At 38.3% G+C, this 21,470-nt stretch overlaps 1 protein-coding gene across 2 annotated transcripts in view; it reads left to right on the forward strand.

Moving 5' to 3' along the window:
* SPTA1 (spectrin alpha, erythrocytic 1) overlaps nt 1-20,189 on the forward strand; it is a 158,040-nt gene extending 137,851 nt beyond the window's left edge. For both annotated transcript variants that reach the window (XM_024574725.4, XM_045181907.2), the window contains exons 49-53: nt 15,865-16,052; nt 17,052-17,105; nt 17,792-17,938; nt 18,677-18,821; nt 19,441-20,189. In XM_024574725.4, coding sequence (XP_024430493.2) covers nt 15,865-16,052; nt 17,052-17,105; nt 17,792-17,938; nt 18,677-18,821; nt 19,441-19,566 — 660 coding nt within the window. In that variant the 3' untranslated portion in view covers nt 19,567-20,189. The remainder of the gene's footprint in view (nt 1-15,864; nt 16,053-17,051; nt 17,106-17,791; nt 17,939-18,676; nt 18,822-19,440) is intronic.
* Nucleotides 20,190-21,470: the final 1,281 nt, after the last annotated feature.

Genomic DNA, 21,470 nt, shown 5'->3' on the forward strand with positions numbered 1-21,470 from the left:
CTTATTTAGGTAGGTCTGTATCACTATGAACTTTCCTCTCTGGACTGTTTTGCTGTATCCCATACATTTTGGACTGTTGTGAGTTAATTTCCTTTGGTTCCAGAAATTTTTTGTTTTCTTCGTTGATCTCATTCTGAATCCATTCTTTGTGTAGTTGCATGATATTCAGTCTCCTTGAGTTTGGTGTTTTTGAATTTTTTCCTTGTGGTTGGTTTCTATATTCAATTCCTTGTGGTCAGAGAAAATGTTTGATATAATTTCAATTTTCTTAAATTTATTGAGGCTTGTTTTGTGCCCTATCATGTGGTCTATCTTTGAAAATATTCTATCTGCATTTGAAAAGAATGTGTATTTTGCTTCTTTGGGACCACAGGCTGTATATATCACTTAATTCCATTTGATCTAGGTCATTGTTCAGTGCCACAATATCTTTGTTGAGATTTTGTTGGAAGATCTATCCTTTTTTGACAGTAAGGTGTTAAAATTGTCTACTATAATTGTGTTATTGTTAATATCTTTCTTGACGTCCTGCAATATTATCTTTATGTATTTGTGTGCTCCTATGTTGGGTGCATAGATATTTACATAGTTTATGTGTTCTTGATGGATTCTTCCCTTGAGTATTATGAAGTTATCTTCTGGGTCTGTTTTTATGGCTCTTTTTTTGAAGTCTATTTTGTTTGATATGAATATTGTACCCCAGCTTTTTTCATGTCCATTTGCTTTGAGTATTTATTTCCAGCCCTTCACATTCAGTCTGTGTAGGTCTTTTTTTCTTTTGTGGGTGTCTTGTAGTTAGCAAATGTGTGGGTCTTGATTTCTTATCCACTCAGCTATTCTATGTCTTTTGATTGGAGCATTTAATCCAGTTATGTTATGGTTATTATTAACACATACTTTTTAATTGCCATTTCACTTCCTTTGTACCTGTGTTTCTCTCTCTCTCATTCTTTTTCTTCCTTTTCTTAAAGCATTCCCTTTAGCATGTCTTGCATTGCTGGTTTGGTGGAGATGTATTCTATGAGCCTTCTGTTGTCTGGGAAACTTATTACATTTTCCATTTTAACTGATAGCCCTGCGGGATATAGTAGTCTTGGTGACAGGTCTTTGTCTTTCATTTCATGGAATATTTCTTACCATTCCTGAGACTTGGAGTGTTTCCATTGAGAAGTCAGCTGTTAGTCTTATTCGAGCTCCGTTGTGTGTTACTTCCTGTTTTTCCCTTGCTGCCTTTAAGATTCTTTCTTTGTCTTGGAACTTGCCATTTTAATTGTGATGCATCTTGAAGTGGGCCTGTTTGGGTTCCTCATGATTGGGTCTCTGTGTTTCCTGGATTTGTGTGACTTTTTCTCTCATCTAATTCAGGAAGTTTCCAATCATTAATTTTTCAAACAAATTTTCTATCTCTTGTTCTTCTTCCCCTTCTTGTATCCCTATTATATGGATATTGTTATGTTTCATGTTGTCCTGCAGTTTCCCTAACACCTCTTTGTTCTTTCCAAGTCTTTTTTTCTTTTTCTTGCTCTTTCTGGCAGTGTTTTTCTATGTTGTCCTTCAGCTCACTGATTTGATCCTGTGCTTCATCTAGCATGCTTTTGATTCCTTCTACTGTGTTCTTCAATTCAGAAACTGTATTCTTCACTACCCCTGGGTTCTTGTTGATAGTTTCTACTTCCTTTTTCATGGTGATATAGTTTGCAGTGAGTTCATCATAGTTTCCCTGTAGTTTTCGGTAATTGTCAGTGAGCTCATTGAGCTTCTTACAACCATTGCTTTGAACTTAACATCTGAGAGTTGACTTGCCTCTGTTTCATTTAGCATTCTTTCTGAGACTTCCTCCTTTCCTTTCATTTGGGGATTGTTTCTTTGTCTTTCCAATGTTTGTGAGATGCTTCTTTTTAGCCTCTGCTTCCTAAATTGATCTGTTCTGACTCCCTGCGTTTGTGGTGTGAACTTCTATGATAGGAGACCTGTGAGATTCAGTGGTGCTATCTCCTTGATCTCCTGTACTTTCTGCTGTTGTTTATGTTGGCTCTCTGTATGTCTTTGGATGTTGGTTGTTTTGGAGTCTTTCTTTGGTGGGTCCTTCCTTCCAACTGGTTAAGTGAGAGTCACTCTGCCCATCACATCTTGTATGTTGTTGTAATGGTGTGGACAGGTTGTGTCAAAGCTGGTTCTTCTATCTGTCCAAGGTTATGAGGCTTCTCTTTTGCTATTATTTATTTGTTCTGGGTAATTTCTCCACCATTGAGTTGTAATTCGAAATTGATCCTGGGTGGAGGTTAGTATGGCTTTCAGTCACTCCTCTGCCTTCTTCCTTTATTATCTGTTGGTGGTTCCTTTGTTGATGGGTTCTCTCTTCCAATAGGTGTGTTTGTGGTCAGAGCTCCCACCTACTCTTTTATGTGATCAGATGGAGGGGGAAAGCAAAATGAATTAAGACATTTGGAGTGTATTCCATGGGATTTAATATACCAAACTGTAGAGAAGAGATAAGAAATCCTTTGGATAAGTATAGTGTTAACCATGATATTTCACCCAACTAGCCACTTTTTAGAAGGGGTGGAAAAGAGATACGTCTCTTGTTAGAGGGGGGAAAGATTGTGAATTCAATTCAGAAAACAGCTTGTGGGAGGTCAGATTATGAGATATAGTGAGAGTAAAGGATAGAAAATAGGCATAGTGTGTGAGAGAATAAAGTTAACCACAACAATAATACAGTTCTGGAAGATAGTGAATGGGCTAAAATCTGTGATGGGTGCTGTGTTAGTATTTACAATTGTATGGGACAACATTTATTTACAGTAGGACTGGAACAACAATAATATGAAAAATATATGATTTGGATAACAAAAATACAAAGTACACAATCAAGAGTAGTGAGTTATTGGAACACAAGTGAAGTGAAAGAAGGAAAATTAAAATACAATATGAGGGTTGGGAAGATGGCGGTGAGATAGGTAGGAGCACAGTCCACTTCCCTCCTCACCTGGGTGAAACATCTACCCAATATACTGAGGAACAAAGCGAACAGTCAACAGCACCCCAGTGTTTATGAAGATAAGAGACCAAAAAGTATAGAGGATACTGAAAAAACAGAGAAGGTAAGGGGATTGCTTCAGGAAAAAAAAGGTCCCTGGGATCAGCACGGGTACCAGGGCACCTGCAGCTGAGGCCCGGCCCTGCTGGGCCTGCTGCAGGACTCCTGGGAGAGAGCCAGGTTAACAGCTACCTCCCCTGCCAAAAGAGGCTTGAGCAGCACCGTGAGAGACCTGGTTGCTTGAAATCACAGGGAGGGGAATAAGGAAGAAGTGGTAAACCCACAGAGACCATGGGCACTGGCTGGGGAGAGTTGAAAGTTGGGCCATGTGGGTCCCTGACCCAGACAGTCCCCAGTCTGGCTGGAGAGGTGGGCTGTGTGAGAGGACAGGCCCTTCCTTGCACAGAGGGAGCTGCAGGATTGAGCAGGAGGATTTTCCCCAAAAGAAAAAGACCCTCAGGGGTAATTTGAGGAATTCCCCTGTAGCAACAGCTCCAGGCTCCTCTCCACCTGGCCACCTACCCATCCAGGGAGAGTGTGCATCTACTGGGGAGTGTATGCATTCACTGGATTCTGTGTGCATCCACCAGGGATTGTCTGCAGTTCATCTCAGAGGGAACTGAGACCACAGGCACCAACCAGGGGAGTGTGCCCAACAACTGAGGGGTGTACACACCCACCAGATTCTGTGCGCATCAACCAGGGAGTGTCTGCACCTCATCTTGGAGGGAACTGAGATGACAAGAACCAAATGTGGAGTGTGCTCAATGACCAGAGAGTGTGCGCACCCACTGGGGACTGTGCGCATTGACCAGGGAGTGTCCGCATCTCATCTCGGAGAGAACTGAGACCACTGGCACCATGGAGAGTGCGAATTAAGGAAGGCTCTTCATGCACACCCATAGCTTGGAGAAGCTGGGAACACCAGGATACCTCTTGCAACAGGGAACCCACCAACAAAGGAAATACCAACAGATAAGAACAGAAGAAGGTGAAGGAGGGAGTGGAAGTCACACTAAGTCAACCCAGGACCTATCTGAAAATACAAATAAATAGTGAAGAAATTACTAAGAACAAACAACTGAACAAGAGCAAGAGAAAAGCCTCAAAACCTTGTAAACATGGAAGAACCAGCTCCAACACAACCTGCCCACACCTGCAAAATAGAAAACAAGAGGTGGGGGACAGACTGACCATCAGATAACAAGTGGGTGGGAAAGATCCACCAAAGACATATCCAAAAAGAACCAAAAACCAAAGACAAACACAAAGCCAACATAAACCACAGCCCAAGAGCAGTAAGATCAGGAGATCAAAGAAACTATACCACTATATCTCATAGGTAATCTATCACAGAAGTTTACACCAAAAACCCAGGGGGTCAGAACACAGCAACTTAAAAAGAAGAGGCTAACAGGAAAAATCTCACAAACACTGGGGAGACAAAGAAACAATCCCCCAACAAAAGGAAAGGGGAAGTCTCAGAAACAATGCTAATTGAAAAAGAGGCAAGTCAACTATCAGATAATGAGTTTGAAGAATTGGTTATAAGGAAGCTTCATGAGCTCACACAGAATTACCAAAAACTACAGGGAAACTACAATGAACTCCCTGCAAACTATATCAACATGAAAAAGGAAACAAACTATCAACAAGGGCCAAGAGGAAATGAAAAATACAATTTCGGAACTGAAGAACACAGCAGAAGGAATCAAACGCAGGCTCAATGAAGTAGAGGATCAAATCAGCAATCTGGAGGACAAGGTACAAAAAACCACCCAGAATGACCAAGAAAAGAAGAGAATCAGAAAGAATGAGGAGGGGTTAAGGGAAATACAGGACAACATGAAATGAAATAATATCCGTATAATAGGGACACCAGAAGGAGAAGCAGAAGAGCAAGGGATAGAAAATCTATTTGAAAAAGTAATGATGAAAATTTCCCTAATTTCATGAGAGAAAAAGTCACACAAATCCAGGAGTCACAGAGTCCCAATCAAGAGGAACCGAAAGAGGCCCACTGCAAGACACATCATAATTAAAATGGCAAATATCCAAGACAAAGAAAGAATCTTAAAATCAGCAAGGGAGAAACAGGAAGTAACATACAAGGGAGCCCCTATAAGGTTAGCAGCTGACTTCTCAATGGAAAAGCTTCAAGCAAGAAGAGAATGGCAAAAATAAAATATTACAAGTAATGAGAACCAGAGGCCTACAACCAAGGCTACTTTACCCAGCAAGGCTCTCAGTCAAGACAGAATAACAAATAAAGAGTTTCCCAGACAAAAGAAGTCTAAAAGAATACACCTCCACCAAACCAGCTCTGCAAGAGATTTTAAAGGGACTGCTTTAAGGAAAGGAAGGAAAAGAGAAAGAGGGAGGAACACAGGTATGAAAAAATTGCAATGAATAAGTACCTATTGATAATAACCTTAAATGTAAATGGATTAAATGCTCCAATCAAAAGACATAGAATAGCTGAATGGATAAGAAAGCATGACCCACACATATGCTGCCTACAAGAGACCCACCTCAGGACAGAAGACCTACACAGACTGAAAGTGAAGGGATGGAAACAAATTCCAAGCAAACGGACAGGGAAAAAAAGCCAGGGTAGCAATACCATATCAGATGAAATAGACTTCAAAAGAAGGGCCATAAAGAGACACCCAGAAGGTCACTTCATAATACTCAAAGGAAGAATTCACCAAGAACACATAAACATTGTAAATATATATACTCCTAACATAGGGTCACTCAAATACATAAGGGAAATCTTGGAAGACTTCAACAGAGATATTGATAGCAACACAATTATAGTGGGGGATTTCAATACCATACTGTCCAAATGGATCTCTTCCAAACAAAATCTCAGCAAAGATATTGTGTCATTGAACAACGCCCTAGATGAAATGACTTAACCGATATGTATAGAGCCTTTCATCCCAAAGAAGCAAGTTACATATTTTTTTCAAATGTACATGGAACATTTTCAAAGATAGACCACATGATAGGACACAAAACAAGCCTCAACAAGTTAAGGAAATTGAAATCATATCAAGCATTTTCTCCGACCACAAGGGACTGAAACTAGAAACAAACCTAAAGGAAAAAAAACCCCAAATACTCAAAAACAATGAGATTGAATAGCACACTATTAAACAATAAATGAGTGAAGAACGAGATTAGGGAAGAAATCAAATAGTTTCTGGAAACAAAGGAAAATGACCTCAGAATAATCCAAAACTTATAAGACACAGCAAAGAAGTCCTGAGACGGAAGTTCATAGCTATAGAAGCCTACCTAAAAGGAACAGAAACATCTCAAATAAACAACCTAACTGTACACCTACAAGAACTCAGACACCAACAACAAAGACAACCCAGAGCAAGTAAAGGAAGGAAATAACCAAGATCAGAGCAGAATTAAAAGACTTACAGACTAAAAGCACAATTAACGGATCAATGAATCCAAGAGCTAGTTCTTTGCAAAGATAAAGAAAATCGAAAAGACCTTAAACAGGCTCATCATGAAAAAAAGAGAGAGGACCCAAATGAACACAATCAGAAATGAGAGAGGAGAGACTACAACTAATACCACCAAAATACAAAGGATTGTAAGAAATTACTACAAAGAACTATATGCCAAGCAATTTGAAAACCTAGGTGAAATGGACACATTTCTAGAAAAATATAATCTTCCAAAACTGAATGAAGAAGAAGCAGAAAACCTGAACAGAACAATAACAGCAGACAAAATTGAAGCAGTAACCAAAAAACTCCCAACACACAAAGCCCTGGACCAGATGGTTTCACAGGAGAATTCTATAAAGCATTTAAGGAAGAGCTAATCCCTATCCTTCACAGACTATTTGAAAAAATCCAAACTGATGGAAGACCAAACTCTTTTGATGAAGCCAGCATCATTCTAACCCCAAAACCAGATAAAGACACAACGAAGAAAGAAAACTTCAGGTCAATATTGCTGATGAACATAGACGCTAAAATCCTCAACAAAATATTGACAAACTGCATCCAGAAATACATTAGAAAGATCATACACCATGATCAAGTGGGATTCATGCCAAGGATGCAAGGATGGTACAGTATTTGCAAGTAAATAAACATAATACACCACATAAAAAAAAGCAAAGACAAAAGCCACATGATCATATCAACAGATGCACAAAAAGCATTTGATAAGATACAGCACCCATTTATGATAAAAACACTCCACACAGTGGGTATAGATGGAGCACTCCTCAACGTAATAAAGGCCATATATGAGAGACCTACAGCCAACATCATACTCAGTGGACAAAAACTTAGAGCTTTCCCACTAACATCAGGAACAAGACAAAGAAGCCCTCTCTTGTCACTCCTATTCAACAGAGTATTGGAAGACCTAGACACAGCAATCAGACAAAAAAAAAAGGCATCCAAATTGGAAAGGAGGAAATGAAACTGTCACTCTTTGCAGATGACGTGATAGTGTACATGGATAATCATATAGACTCCACAAAAAAACTACTGGACCTAATAAATGAATTTGGCAAAACAGCTGGATGCAAAGTCAGTGCTCAGAAATCAAAGGCATTTCTGTATACCAAGAATGAAACAGCAGAAACAGAAATGAGGAAAAAATTCTCATTTGATATAGCAACCAGAAAAATTAAGTACCTAGGAATAAACCTAACCAAGGAGGTAAAAGACCTGTACTCACAAAACTATACAACACTGAAGGAAGAAATTAAGGAAGACACAAACAAATGGAAGCAGGTACCAGGTTCATGGATTGGAAGAATTGACGTCAAAATGGCCATACTACCCAAAGCGATTCATAGATTCAATGCAATACCTATTAAAGTACCCATGACATATTTCATATATATAGAACAAACAGTTCAGAAATTTATATGAAACCATAAATGACCCTGAATAGCTGCAGCAGTTTTGAGAAAGAAGAACAAAGTAGGAGGGATCACAATACCTGGTATCAAACTGTATTACAAGGCCATTGTAATCAAAACAGCCTGGTACTGGCATAAAAATAGGCACATAGACCAATGGAACAGAACAGAGAGCCCAGAAATAAACTCAAGTCTGTACAGTGAATTAGTATTTGACAAAGGAGGCAGGAGCATAAAATGGAGCAAAAATAGCGTCTTCAACAAATGGTGTTGGGAGATCTGGAAAGCTACATGCAAAAAAATGAAACTCAATCACCAACTTACACCATGCACAGAAATAAATTCAAGGTGGATAAAAGATTTAAATATAAGTCGTAACACCATAAAAGTCCTAGAGGAAAACATTGGCAGGAAGATCTCAGACATTCCACACAGCAACATCCTCACAGACACATCCCCTAAAGCAAGGGACATAAAGGAAAGAATAAACAAATGGGACCTCATCAAAATAAAAAGCTTCTGCACAGCTAAAGAAAACAGCATTAAAATGAAAAGAGAACCAACAGTATGGGAAAACATATTTTCCAATGATACCTCAGACAAGGGTCTGATCTCCAAAATATATAAAGAACTCACATGACTCCACTCCAGGAAGACAAACAACCCAATTAAAAAAATGGGCAAAGGACTTGGACACACACTTCTCCAAGGAAGACATATAGAGGGCCCAGAGACATATGAAAAGATGTTCGCCATCACTAGCCATCAGAGAGATGCTAATTAAAACCACAATGAGGTACCATCTCACACTAGTCAGAGTGGCCAACATAAACAAATCAACAAACAAATGTTGGAGAGGATGCGGAGAAAAGGGAACCCTAGTACATTGTTGGTGGGAATTCAAACTGCTGCGGCCACTGTACAAAAGAGTAAGGAATTTCCTCAGAAAACTAAAAATGGAACTGCCTTTGACCCCGCAATTCCACTGCTGGGATTATACCCTAAGAGCCCTGAAACAGCTATCCAAAGGAACCTATGCACCCCAATGTTCATAGCAGCACAATTTCCAGTATCCAAGTACTGGATGCAACCTAAGTGCCCATCAATAAATGAGTGGATCCAAAAACTATGGTACATTTACACAATGGAATTCTATGAAGCAGAGAGAAGGAAGGAGCTCCTACCCTTCATGACAGCATGGATGGAACTGGAGAGCATTATGCTAAGTGAAATAAGCCAGACGGTGAGGGACGAATACCATATGATCTCACCTTTAACTGGAACATAATCAACAAAAGAAAAAAGCAAACAAAAGATAACCAGAGACATTGAAGTTAAGAACAATCTAACAATAACCAGAGGGGAGTTGGGAGGGGACAGTGAGGAGGGGGTTTACAGGAACTACTATAAAGGACACATGGGCAAAATCAAGGGGGAGGGTAGAGGTGGAGGAAGGAGTTGGGTTAGGCTGTGGTGGGATGGAAGGATGAGGAGAAAATGCAGACAACTCTATTTGAATAACAATAAAAATTTAAAAAAATTAAATAAATACAACATGAGAGAGAACAAGGCGAACCAGTCAAACAAAGTTGAAGAAAACTAAACAGAAAAAAGAGAAATAAAAAATAGTGATAAAATAAAACAAGTAAAAATAATGAAGAAATAATAATAATACACGTAAACAGTAACATTCAAATTCTCTGGAATAGCAAAGGTAAATTTGTCCCACTGTCTCAGTTTTGGGGATTAGTGTTGTGATCCCTCCTTGGGTCTCTCTCTGGACTTTTCACAGCTCCAGCCCTTATTGTCTCACTTGGGGTGGGGTGAGAAAAGAAAAAGCCTCCTGCTGACTTTAAATCAGCCAAGCAAATTTTGCTGGTCCTCCTGGATGCCACAGGCTGAGGGGGGTGGGCTTCACTTTTCTACCTTACTATGTTTTTTTGAGGATGGGGGCAGGTCTGAGTCACAGTCTTCGTAGTGCTCAGCCTTCAGCCCAGTTCCTCCAATCATTTCCAGGCACCCCTGCCTCTCTGCCTCAGACTGGCACCTTCCATCCACCTGTTGTGCTGTCCTGTGGTGCACTAATTAGGGGCAACTCACACACCACCTTCTTACTCTTTGCCTTCCAGGTACTAGTCACTCTCAAAGTTCCTTCAGGGTAGTTCAGCTCCCCTACTGAGTTAAGTATTTCTGAAGACTGCTATCTCCCTGAGCCCTGTTACTCTCCTCTGTGGGGTGGGACTCCTCCTTCCTCTTAACAAGGCAGCCCAGCCACTGCAGTGGTGGGGGCGGAGGTGTGGCTAAGGTTGTGGCTGCAGCAGCAGGGGTTTGGCTGGGGCAGGGAGTGGCGGCCACTACAGGAGACTTCCCTAAACTGACCAAGAGCCAGTATTTCAACAATATCCTCCTGTTCAAGCCTGGTACTCCTAATAAACACCTGGCCTCTCATACATCCCAACTTTTCAACCAGACCAGAGACTATCCGTGTCAGGTTCTGTCATGGTCTAACTCTTCTGCCTTATCCAGGCATCCCCTGGCTCCCCAGTTTCTCTGGTAATTACCCAGCCAGCATCCACAGTCTCAGTGGGTGAACACCCACCCCTGTGTGTCTCCCACTTCGTCCTTATTCCCTCCATCAACTTCAAACATCCAGGTCCATCATGGTGTTGCTCTATCCTCCCTGTTTGGCAGGGGAGGGAGCTGTTGGTTTGGTTCTCATCTAAGGATCCTGTGGCTGGCGCTGGAAGGCACTGGGCCAGGGGCTGCAGTAGCCCTGGTCCCCACAGTTGTCCCAGAGACCTTGCCATCCCAAAGTAGTCTCCCTACCATCTGTTTTTCAATGTCTTCTACATTTTTGGCCTGCAACCTTCATACATGCTGGATTCCGTTGGTGGTTCACTCTGTTCCTCAGAAGATCAGCGAGGTGTTCCACCTGTGCACAGGGGGAAGTGGACTCTGCGTGCCTTCATCTTCCAACTCCACCATTGGTATTTTGATATGGATTGCATTGAATCTTTGTATTGCTTTGGGTTGTATAGGCATTTCAATATTAATTCTTCCTATCCATGATCAAGGTATATGCTACTGTTTACTTGTGTTTTCCTTAATTTCTTTGTTTAGTGTTCTGTACTTCTCAGAGTACAAGTTTTTTACCTCCCTTATTAAGTTTATTCCCAAGTACTTTATTTTTCTTGTTCCTATAGCAAATGGATTTTTTTCTAGTTTATGTTTCTGATATTTCATTGTTGGTGTACAAAATTGACTTCTATTTCTGAATATTGACTTTGGATCCTGCTGTTTTGCCAAATTCATTTATTAGGTTGAGTAGATTTTTGGTGGTCTATGCTGTTTTCTTTGTACAGTATCAGGTCATCTACAAACAATGACAGGTTTACTTCCTCCTTTGTGATGTAGATGCCTTTTATTTATTTTCCTTGTCTGATCACTATGGCTAGAACTTCCAATACTATGTTGACTAGAAGTGAAAGCAGACACCCTTGTCTTGCTCCTGATCTTAAGGGGAAAGATTTTAATTTTTGACCATTGAATGTGATGTTGGCTGTGGGTTTCTCATATATGGCTTTTTTATGTTGAGGTATGCTTCCTCTATTCCCACTTTGCTGAGTGGTTTTATCATAAATTGGTGCTGTAGTTTATCCAATGCTTTTTCAGTATATATTGATGTGATCGTGTGGTTTTTGTCTTTTTTTTTATGTGATGTATTACATTTTAAACTGACAGTGACCAGATGGGAGTGAGAAGAGAGAAAATGGGGGAAAGAAGGGGAAGTGTCTAGTCAAGGAACATGTATAAAAGATCCAAAGTAATGGACAACAGGGTGGGAACTGACTGAGGGAGTACGGGGTGTGGTGAGCAGGGCAGGGGAAAGCAATGGGGGAAAATTAGGACAACTGTAGTTGAAAAACAATAAAAAAATTTATTATAAAAACTACTAGTGCTGATGAATTCAGTAAAGTAACAGAATACAAAATTAATATTCAGAAATCAGTTGCATTTTTATACCAGAAATGAACTAGTTGAAAAAAAATAAGAAAAATATTCCATTTACAGTGCATCAAAACAATGCAATGCCTGGAAGAAATTTAACCAAGGAAGTAAAGGGTCTGTACTTGGATAAGTTATAAGACATTGAAGAAGATCCAAATAACTGATGACATGTACTCATGGATAGGAAGAATTAGCATCATTAAAATGCACATTCTACCAAAAGCAATCTATATATTCAATACAATTTGTATCAAAAGACCACTGACACTTTTCAGAAAAAAAAATCTAAATATATGAAACCACAAATACCTGAATAACTACAAAACTCTTGAAAAAGAAGAATGAAGTTGGAGATATCACACATCTGATATCAAATGATAGCAGAAAGCTATAGTGATCAAAATAGCATGAAGCTGGCAAAAAAAACAGGCATGCAGGGGTGGTTATAAGTAGGTTTACAATTGTTAGCATGGAAAAAGACATGCAGGTTATGATTACTACAATAACTTTATTAACTCAAAATAATATCACAATGACATGAGATTTTACCTAAATGCACTGTGTGACACCTGTATAGATCAATGGAAGAATAGATAGCCCAGAAATAAACCCATACCTATATATTCAATTAATAAATGAAAAAGAATGAAAAAACATACAATGGGGTAAAGACTGTCTCTTCAATACCATTGACATAATTGGACAGATTCATGCAAAAGCTGAAACTAGGTCATCTTCTTGCACTATATATATAAAAGGAAACCCAACATGGATTAAAGACCCAAATGTAAGACCTGAAACCATAAAATGCCTGGAAGAAAATACAGGAACTACACAATCTGGCATTGCTCTTAGTAATTTTTTTCTGATAAATCTCCTCGGGCAAGGAAAACAAAAGAAAAAATGTACTGCTGGGACTACATCAAACTTAAAAAAAAATTACACAACAAAGAAAACCATCAACAAAACAAAAAGATATGCTACTGACTAGCAAAAGATATTCATCAATGATAGAACTGATAAGTGGTTAATAGCCAAAATCTATAAAGAAGTCATACAACTTAACACCAAAAGTAAACAATCCAATTAAAAGGACACGAATAGATACTTCTCCAAAGAGGACATACAGCTGGAAAACAGATATATGAAAAGATGTTCAGTGTCACTATTATCAGAGAAGTGCAAATTAAAGTTACAATGATATTTTTACCTCACACCTTTCAGAATGGCTATCATCAATAAATCAACAAACAACAAGCATTGGCAAGGATGTAGAGAAAGGTAATTCTTGTGCATTTTTGGTGTGACTTCAAGTTAGTGCAGCCAATTGGAAAACAGTATGAAGGTTCCTCAAATAATTTAAAATACAGCTATCATATGACCAACAATTTCACTCTGGGGATTTGTCTGAATAAATCCAATATACTAATTTGAAAAGATGTGTGCACCTCTATATTCATTGCAGCATTATTTACAATAGCTAAGATATAGAAATGTCTCAAGTGTTCATTAACAGATGACTGGATAGGGAAGATGTGGTACATATATCCATGTAATATTACTTGGCCACATAAAAAAATAAAATCTTACTATTATCACAACAGAGATGGAGCTAGAGGATATTATGCTATGTGAAAAATTCAGACAGAGAAAGACAAATACCATATGATTTCACTTATATGTGCATTCTAAAGGAAAACCAAACCAAACCAAACCAAACAAAAACAGAGTTCTTAGGATATAATCCCAGCAGTGGAATTGCCAGGTCAAAAAGCAATCCCATTTTTACTTTTCTGAGGAAATTCCATACTGTTTTCCACAGTGGCTGTACCAGCCTGCATTCCCACCAACAGAGCACTAGGGTTCCCTTTTCTCCACATCCTCTCCAACACTTGTTGTTTGTTGATTTGTTTATGATGACCATTCTGATTGGTGTAAAGCAGTATCTCATTGTAGTTTTAATTTGCATCCCTCTGATAACTAGTGATGCTAAGCATCTTTTCATATGTCTCTGGGCCCTCTATATGTCCTCCTGGGAGAAGTGTCTGTTCAGGTCTTTTGCCCATTTTTAATTGGGTTGGTTTTCTTCCTGAAACACCAATCCTAAGAACCTATACACCCCAATGTTCATAGCAGCATAATTTACAATAGCCAACAACTGGAAGCAACCTAAGTGCTCATCAGTAAATGAATGGATCAAAAAACTATGGTACATCTGCATGATGGAATATCATGCAGCAGAAAGAAAGAAGGAGATCCTACCCTTTGCGAGAGCATGGATAAAACTGAAGAGCATTATGCTGAGTGAAATAAGCCAAGTGATGAAAGACAAATAGCATATCATCTCACTTTTAAGTGGAACCTAGTCAACAAAACAAGCAAGCAAGAAAAATATAACCAGAGACATAGAAATTGAGAACAATCTGACAGTAACCAGAGGGGAGATTGGAAGATATAATGGGGGAGAAGGGATTTCAGAAACAAGTATAAAGGACACATGGACAAAACTGACAAAACCAAGGGGGTGTGGAATTAGGGGAGGGAGTTGGGGATGGCTGGGGTGAGGGATAATGGTGGGGGGAAATGCAGACAACTGTACTTGAACAACAATAAAATAATTTAAAAAAGATAGACATAGATACAGAGAATAAAATGGTGGTTGCCAGCTTCAAGATGGGGTGGGAACCTGGGTAAAAAAAACGGTGAAGGGATTAAGAAGTACAAACTGGTAGTCACAAAATAATCATGGGGATGTAGAGTATAGCATAGGAAATATAATCAATAATATTGTAATAATTATGCATGGTGCCAGGTGGGTACTAGACATATTGGGGAAATCACTGTGTAAATTATGTAACTCTCTAATCACTATGTTGTCCATCTGAAACTAAAATAAAATAACATTGAAGGTCAACTATAATTGAAAAATTAGTAAAAAATGAAAATGGAAAAAAAAACTGATGTTACTTAGAATTGATCTTTGCAAACCTTTGTAATATCTAATGTTGTTTTACCAACCTCCACTATTATAAGCAATTCAGGTCTCCCTCTTTAGGTGAAATTATTTTAAAAAGCCTGACCTTGATACCAAAATTGGTATATAATGTGTCTGAATGACAGGAACTTTTTTGTTGTTGTTGAACTCTTCTCAGGCTAATGAAGGAGGTCCAAGAGTTAACACTACTGAGCTTAAGTAGGTCTTATAGCTCAACCTCAATCAATAGTGCAGATAATTCATGATGCAAATTTTCTATTTGCAGTATATAACTACTAAGTCTGATTTACATGTTACAGAGTACTAGAATGACTGAGACTATATCATTTAACCTTCCCACCGTTGTTTAAAGATTTTATTTATTCATTTCTACAGGGGAAGGGATGGAGAAAGAGGGAGAGAAACATCAATGTGTGACTCCCCCCACAAGTGCCCCAACTGGGGACCTGGCCCACAACCCAGGCATGTGCTCTGACTGGGAATAGAACCAGTGACCCCTTGCTTCGCAGGCTGGCAATCATTATTCTGAGTAATTTATGTCTCATGGAGGATAGGAATATCCCTGAAAATAATTGAAAAGAAGCAAGTAGAGGAAACTTCAACTCATCTGTTTCTTTTTTGTTTGTTTCTTTAACTTCTTTTTATTGTTGTTCAAGTACAGTTGTCTCCAATTTCCCCCCACCACTACCCCCAACCAAGCCATCCCCGCTTCCCACTCTTGATTGATCCTATCCCCCTTTGGTTTTGTCCATGTGTCCTTTATAGATGTTCCTGAAAACCCTTCCCCTTTTTCCCCTTACTATCCCCTTCCACCTCCCCTCTGGTTATTGTCCATTTGTTGTTAATTTTTCACTCCTATCCCTAGGTTTGGAATTGGTGACCTGGGTGACTGTCTCTCGTCTCTTTTTCCAGAGGAAGCAAAAGGAGATCCAGGTGATGAAGCATCGGCTGACCAAGATTCAGGATCTGGGAGAAAACTTAGAAGAGGCTCTGATTCTGGACATCAAATACAGTACCATTGGGTTGGCACAGCAGTGGGACCAGCTCTACCAACTTGGGATGCGAATGCAACACAACTTGGAGCAACAGATCCAAGCCAAGTATTGAGAACCTATGGAAAGGGCTGGGAAGGGTGTGGGTGTTACTAAGTTTTAGGAACTTAACTCCAAGGGCTAGAGTTTGGGGTACAGGTTAAAAGTACTGCTTCAGAGACAGTATCCTCATGATGTTCAGAACCAACATCCACTGTGTTTACTGACCCAGAAATGACTGTTTCTTTTTATTCTATTATGTAATCAGGGATAGTATCCCCCCTGCTTTCAATCTACTCATCATCTAATTCTAAAAGTTCCTTTGTCATCTTATATAATCTCTTCAGAAAGCTTTCCTTTTTGTAAAAATTTCTTTAAAATGTATAGAATGTGTGAAATAGTCAAGACATAGAGCAGAACAGAATTCAATTTTTCTAAATAAATTAATTGCCTTAAAAAATTTTAGTTTTCCATAGCTTTTTGGCAGTGTTATTATCTAAATCAGAGATAGGCAAACTTTTTCTATAAAGAGTTGCATAATAAACACATTAAACTTTGTAAGCCATATAGTCTCTGTTGTAACTACTTGATTCTCTTGTGGAAAGAAATGAGCTACTGATAATTCATAAATGAATGAGCATGGATCTGTTCCAAAAATTTTATTTACAGACATTAATATTAAATCTTATATAATTTTATGTTTAAAAAAGCATTCTTCCTTTTTATTTTCAACCACGTAAAATGTAAAAACCATGAATAATGCTGCAACTGACACAGTTTCATACAATGTGATATACAGATGATGCATTATAATTGTACAATTGAACCCTAATGTTTTTAACAAATGTCACTCCAATACATTCTATTCAAAAAAATGTAAAAACCATTCTTCACTCATTGACTGTACAAAAGCAAGTGACAGACTGGGTTTGACTCCATAGACCATAGGTTTGCCAATCCCTGAAGTAGATGACTCAAATAGCATATTGTTTACTAAAATTTCTATTTTGTGTGGCATAGCTTTGCTTTTCTTTGTTTTATTTCATTAATTAATGTTTTTCCTTTCAGAGACACCATAGGTGTGAGTGAGGAAACCTTGAAGGAATTTAGCACAACCTATAAGTGAGTATAATTTCATAGTTGATTGGTTCTTTTGTTTTTCAGACTATTGAGAATAAATTTGCAAATAACATTTTTCCCTTCAGTGTGTCTTGGTAGGATATTAAATGAAGATCCAAGTATGTTATTTAGCTTTGATTTGTGGCTTATAATGCATCTATGAGATTCCTGAACTTTAGAAAATACATTATTTTATATTCAACATTTTATGCTTTTTCCTACCTTCTGTGACAGCATGGGTGGACATGGAGAACATTATGCTAAGTGTGATAAACCATTCAGAAAAAGACAAATGCCATATAATTTCACTCATATGTGTAATCTAACTGAACAAACTGAACTAACGAGCAAATGAGAGACAGAATCATAGTTAAGAGCTGGCTGATACCTCTGGGGGTGGGGGTGGGTTGCCAGGAAGGGATTGAGCAAAAAAGAGAATGAATTAATGGACAAGGGAAACAGTATGGTGATTGAAGGGGAGAAGGGGTGGAAGAGGGTATAAGGGGAATAAATGGTAATGGATAAATAAATAAATAAATAAATAAAAAGAAACACAGACAAGCTCTCCACTCAATTCTCTGATAAGTTTATGGCATGCTACTAAATCCCCAGTGGACACAAAAAAATTTGTTATTCTGTGTTGTAATCTGGTTCTCTATTGAATTTGATAAAATGTTTTTATTCTTTAGACACTTTGATGAGAATCTGACAGGGCGCTTGAGTCACAAAGATTTCCGGTCCTGCCTGAGAGGACTCAATTACTACCTGCCCATGGTGGAGGAGGGTGAACCTGAACCAAAGTTTGAAAAATTTCTGGATGTCGTTGATCCAGGGAGGTAGGAAGACCACCAATGGCCAGACCATAGCAGAGAATAGAGCTTGAGGGGACAAGCCCAGAGAGTAAAATGGTCCATAAGACATAAAATTAACTCATCTTGAGAATAGGAAGATACAGACTATAATAAATGAATTGGGAAGCTTTTGCTTTTTCAGGATTAACTCAGAAGCTCATGGCACTAACTCCAACTCAGGCACCAGTTATTCAATTTAATAAATTCCTCATTTATGTTTGACATTAATTTCTGTTTGTTCTGAAAATCAAACTTGAGAGAAGAATCCTTTTCTGTGAATAAGGTCTTAAGAAAAGGATGACTAACTTGTGGGGGTGAGGTATGCTTATGAGGTTGGAGTGGAATCACAGGGGGATCACATTATTGTTAGGAACTAATTCTTTCTAATACCAAGACCAAATCAGACTAGATATAGAGCTCTTCAACTCAACTTGAAGAGTTTGAGGTACCTAGATACTGGTGCTGATGGGAAATTTCCAAATTCTATATACAGTGTCATGCTAAAAGGCCCATGAGGAAACAGAGGTTGAAACTTAGGAAACTATTTGGTTGTAAGGGAATAAGGAAGAGGGTCAAATAAATCATAGTCTTAGAGAGCTGAGTGGAAAGAGGCACTTGAAAAATTTGGCTTTCTTCTGTCTCTGAAATACTGAGTAGAATGAGAAAGGGACCTGTTTTCTCCCCTGTGTTAAAAGGGCAGTTTCTAATCTATTTATCTCACAGGAAGGGCTATGTCTCACTAGAGAACTATACATCATTCCTGATTGATAAGGAATCAGAGAACATCAAGTCCAGTGATGAAATAGAGAATGCTTTCCAAGCCTTGGCAGAGGGCAAGACCTATATTACCAAAGAAGACATGAAGCAGGTCAGATTCCCATTGTATCCATTCTCATATGCTCTTCTCATAATGATTTTAATCATCTCAAAGACAACTACCTTCTCCCCAACCACTTTTTTCAGATATTATCTTTCTCTATATATTATTTGCTTTGATGACTATTTTATGTTGTGATCAAAACCTAAAGTCAATCTTTAGTGACTATCAGGGCCAATCCCAAAACTGAAACTCAGTTTTCAAGAATATCTCTTATCCCATTTATTTAATAAGCCAAATAAGGGAATGGGTTAAATAGTGTAGTCAAAGTGACATGGAACTCTTAAGAGCTGAGTTGAAGAGATTGTTGTTCTTATTAGAAATTATGTATTTTTATGAAAGGTATGTGATATGAACAGTACTAGCTTTTTTTCTCTTTTTTAAAATCATTAAATATTTTTTTATTATTTTATTGATTTTTAAAATTTTCATTCAAGTACAGTTGTCTCCTTTTTCTCCCCACCACTCTCCTCTGCCCCACCCGCCGCCACCTTCTACCCTCAATCCTATCCCCTTTGGCTTTTCCACTCCCTGAGTTTAGGGACTATTGGAATCCCAAAAGAATCAGCTATTTTGAATTCCTATTACTATATATTTTTTTATGTTTTAGGCCCTAACACCAGAACAAGTATCATTCTGTGCCTCACACATGCAGCAATATGTGGACCCACGGGGCCGAAGCCACCCTGCTGGCTATGACTATGTTGGATTCACCAATTCGTACTTTGGCAACTGATAAGCAGCTATTACTGGATTGTATAAAATCTTGGCATGGTGGTAATTATTGGTGAATAAAAGAGACAGATGAATACGGAGGGTGGGAAGATAGTAGTGTGCATGTGTGTGTGTGTATTGTTTATTGCAGGAGCTGAAAAAAAAGAAAGCAAGCTTGGGTGATATAATGCATTAATAGAGTTAGAGAAGATCAGGGACTTATATGATATGAAACTAATCCCTGCTGAGGGGTGTCATGTTCTCCATTTTTTAATTTTTAATTAAATGTATTGGGGGTGCCATTGTTTAATAAAATTATATAAATTTCAAGTATATAATTCTGGGATACATCATCCATATATTGCTTTGTATGCCCCCTGCCCAAAGTAAAATATTTTTCCATCATCGTATATTGACCCTCTGTACCTTTTACAAATCAATGAGGGTTTTTTTTTATGTTTGTTAATTTGCTAATTTCAGTATTATATCTCACATATGAGTGAATTACATGGTTCTTGGCATTTTCTGTCTGACTCATTTCACTTAGATTGATATTCTCAAAATCTATCCATGTTGCCACAAATTGCAACATTTTATTTTTCTTATAGATGATGTGAAGCATAAATAAAATTGAATAATACTCAATCAAGCTTCCTATTTTTATTTGCTGCATTCTACATGGATCCTTTTTTAAAGATTTTATTTATTTATTTTTAGAGACAGGAAAGGAGGGAGAAAAAGAGGGAGAGAAACATCAATGTGTAGTTGCCTCTCAGAGGACCCCAACTGGGGGCCTGGCCTGCAACCCAGGCATGTGCCCTAACTGGGAATCAAACTGATGACCCTTTGGTTCATAGGCTGGTGCACAATCCACTGAGCAACACCAGCCAGGGCCTACATGGATCTTTTGTTTAATTTTTTATCGAATTTATTGGGATGACAATGATTAATAAAATCACATAGGTTTCAAGTGCACAATTCTGTAACATATCATTGGTATATTGTATTGTGTGTTCACCACCCAAATTAAAGTCTCCTTCCATCACCATTTATCCCCATTTTCCCTTTCTGCCTGTCCCCACACCCTTTGCCCTCTGGTAATCACCATACAGTTAGTTGTCTGTGTCCATGAGTTTTTGTGTTTTGGTTTTTATTTTTTGCTTAATCTCTTAAGCCTTTTACCCACCACCTCAATGTTCCTCACCTCTAAAAGCTGAGTTTGCTCTGTGTATCTATGTCTTTTTCTACTTTGTTTTGGTTCATTATAGTCTACATGTAAATGGTATTTTTCTTTGTCTGACTGGCTTATTCCATGTAGCATAATATTTTCCAAGTCAATTAATGCTGTCACGAAGGTAAGATTTCCTTTTTTATTTTTTATTTTTAGTTTTTAGCTAAGCAGTATTCCATTGTGTAAATGTACCACAGCTTTATTTTTATCCACTCATCTGATGGGCTTCTGAGCTACTTCTAAATTTTGGCTATTATAAATAATGCTACAATGAAGATAAGGATACTTATTCTTTTAGATTAGTTTTTTGGGATTCTTTTTGCTTGTTTAGTGCTCTAGGAAATTTGTTTATTTTACTTTTCATTGTTTATTCTATTATAGTTATACCTATTTACTTTTTCCCCTTTCTTCCCCCGTCCACCCAGCCCATTCCTCTCTCCCACAGTCAGTATCCTTTTCAGTGTCCATGTTCATGAGTCATTCATACATGTTCTTTAACTAGTCCCTTCCCTTTCCTTCCATCATACCTCACTCTCTCCTCCCCTCCTACAGCCATCAGTCTGTTCCATGTTACTGGATTATTTTGTTCATTAGATTCCAGTTAAGTGAGATCATATGGCATTTATCTTTCACCAACTGGCTTATTTCCCTTAGGATGATAGTCTCCAGTTCTATCCATGCTGTCACAAAAAATA

The sequence above is a fragment of the Desmodus rotundus genome, chromosome 12, assembly GCF_022682495.2.
Source record: "Desmodus rotundus isolate HL8 chromosome 12, HLdesRot8A.1, whole genome shotgun sequence".
NCBI lineage: Eukaryota > Metazoa > Chordata > Mammalia > Chiroptera > Phyllostomidae > Desmodus > Desmodus rotundus.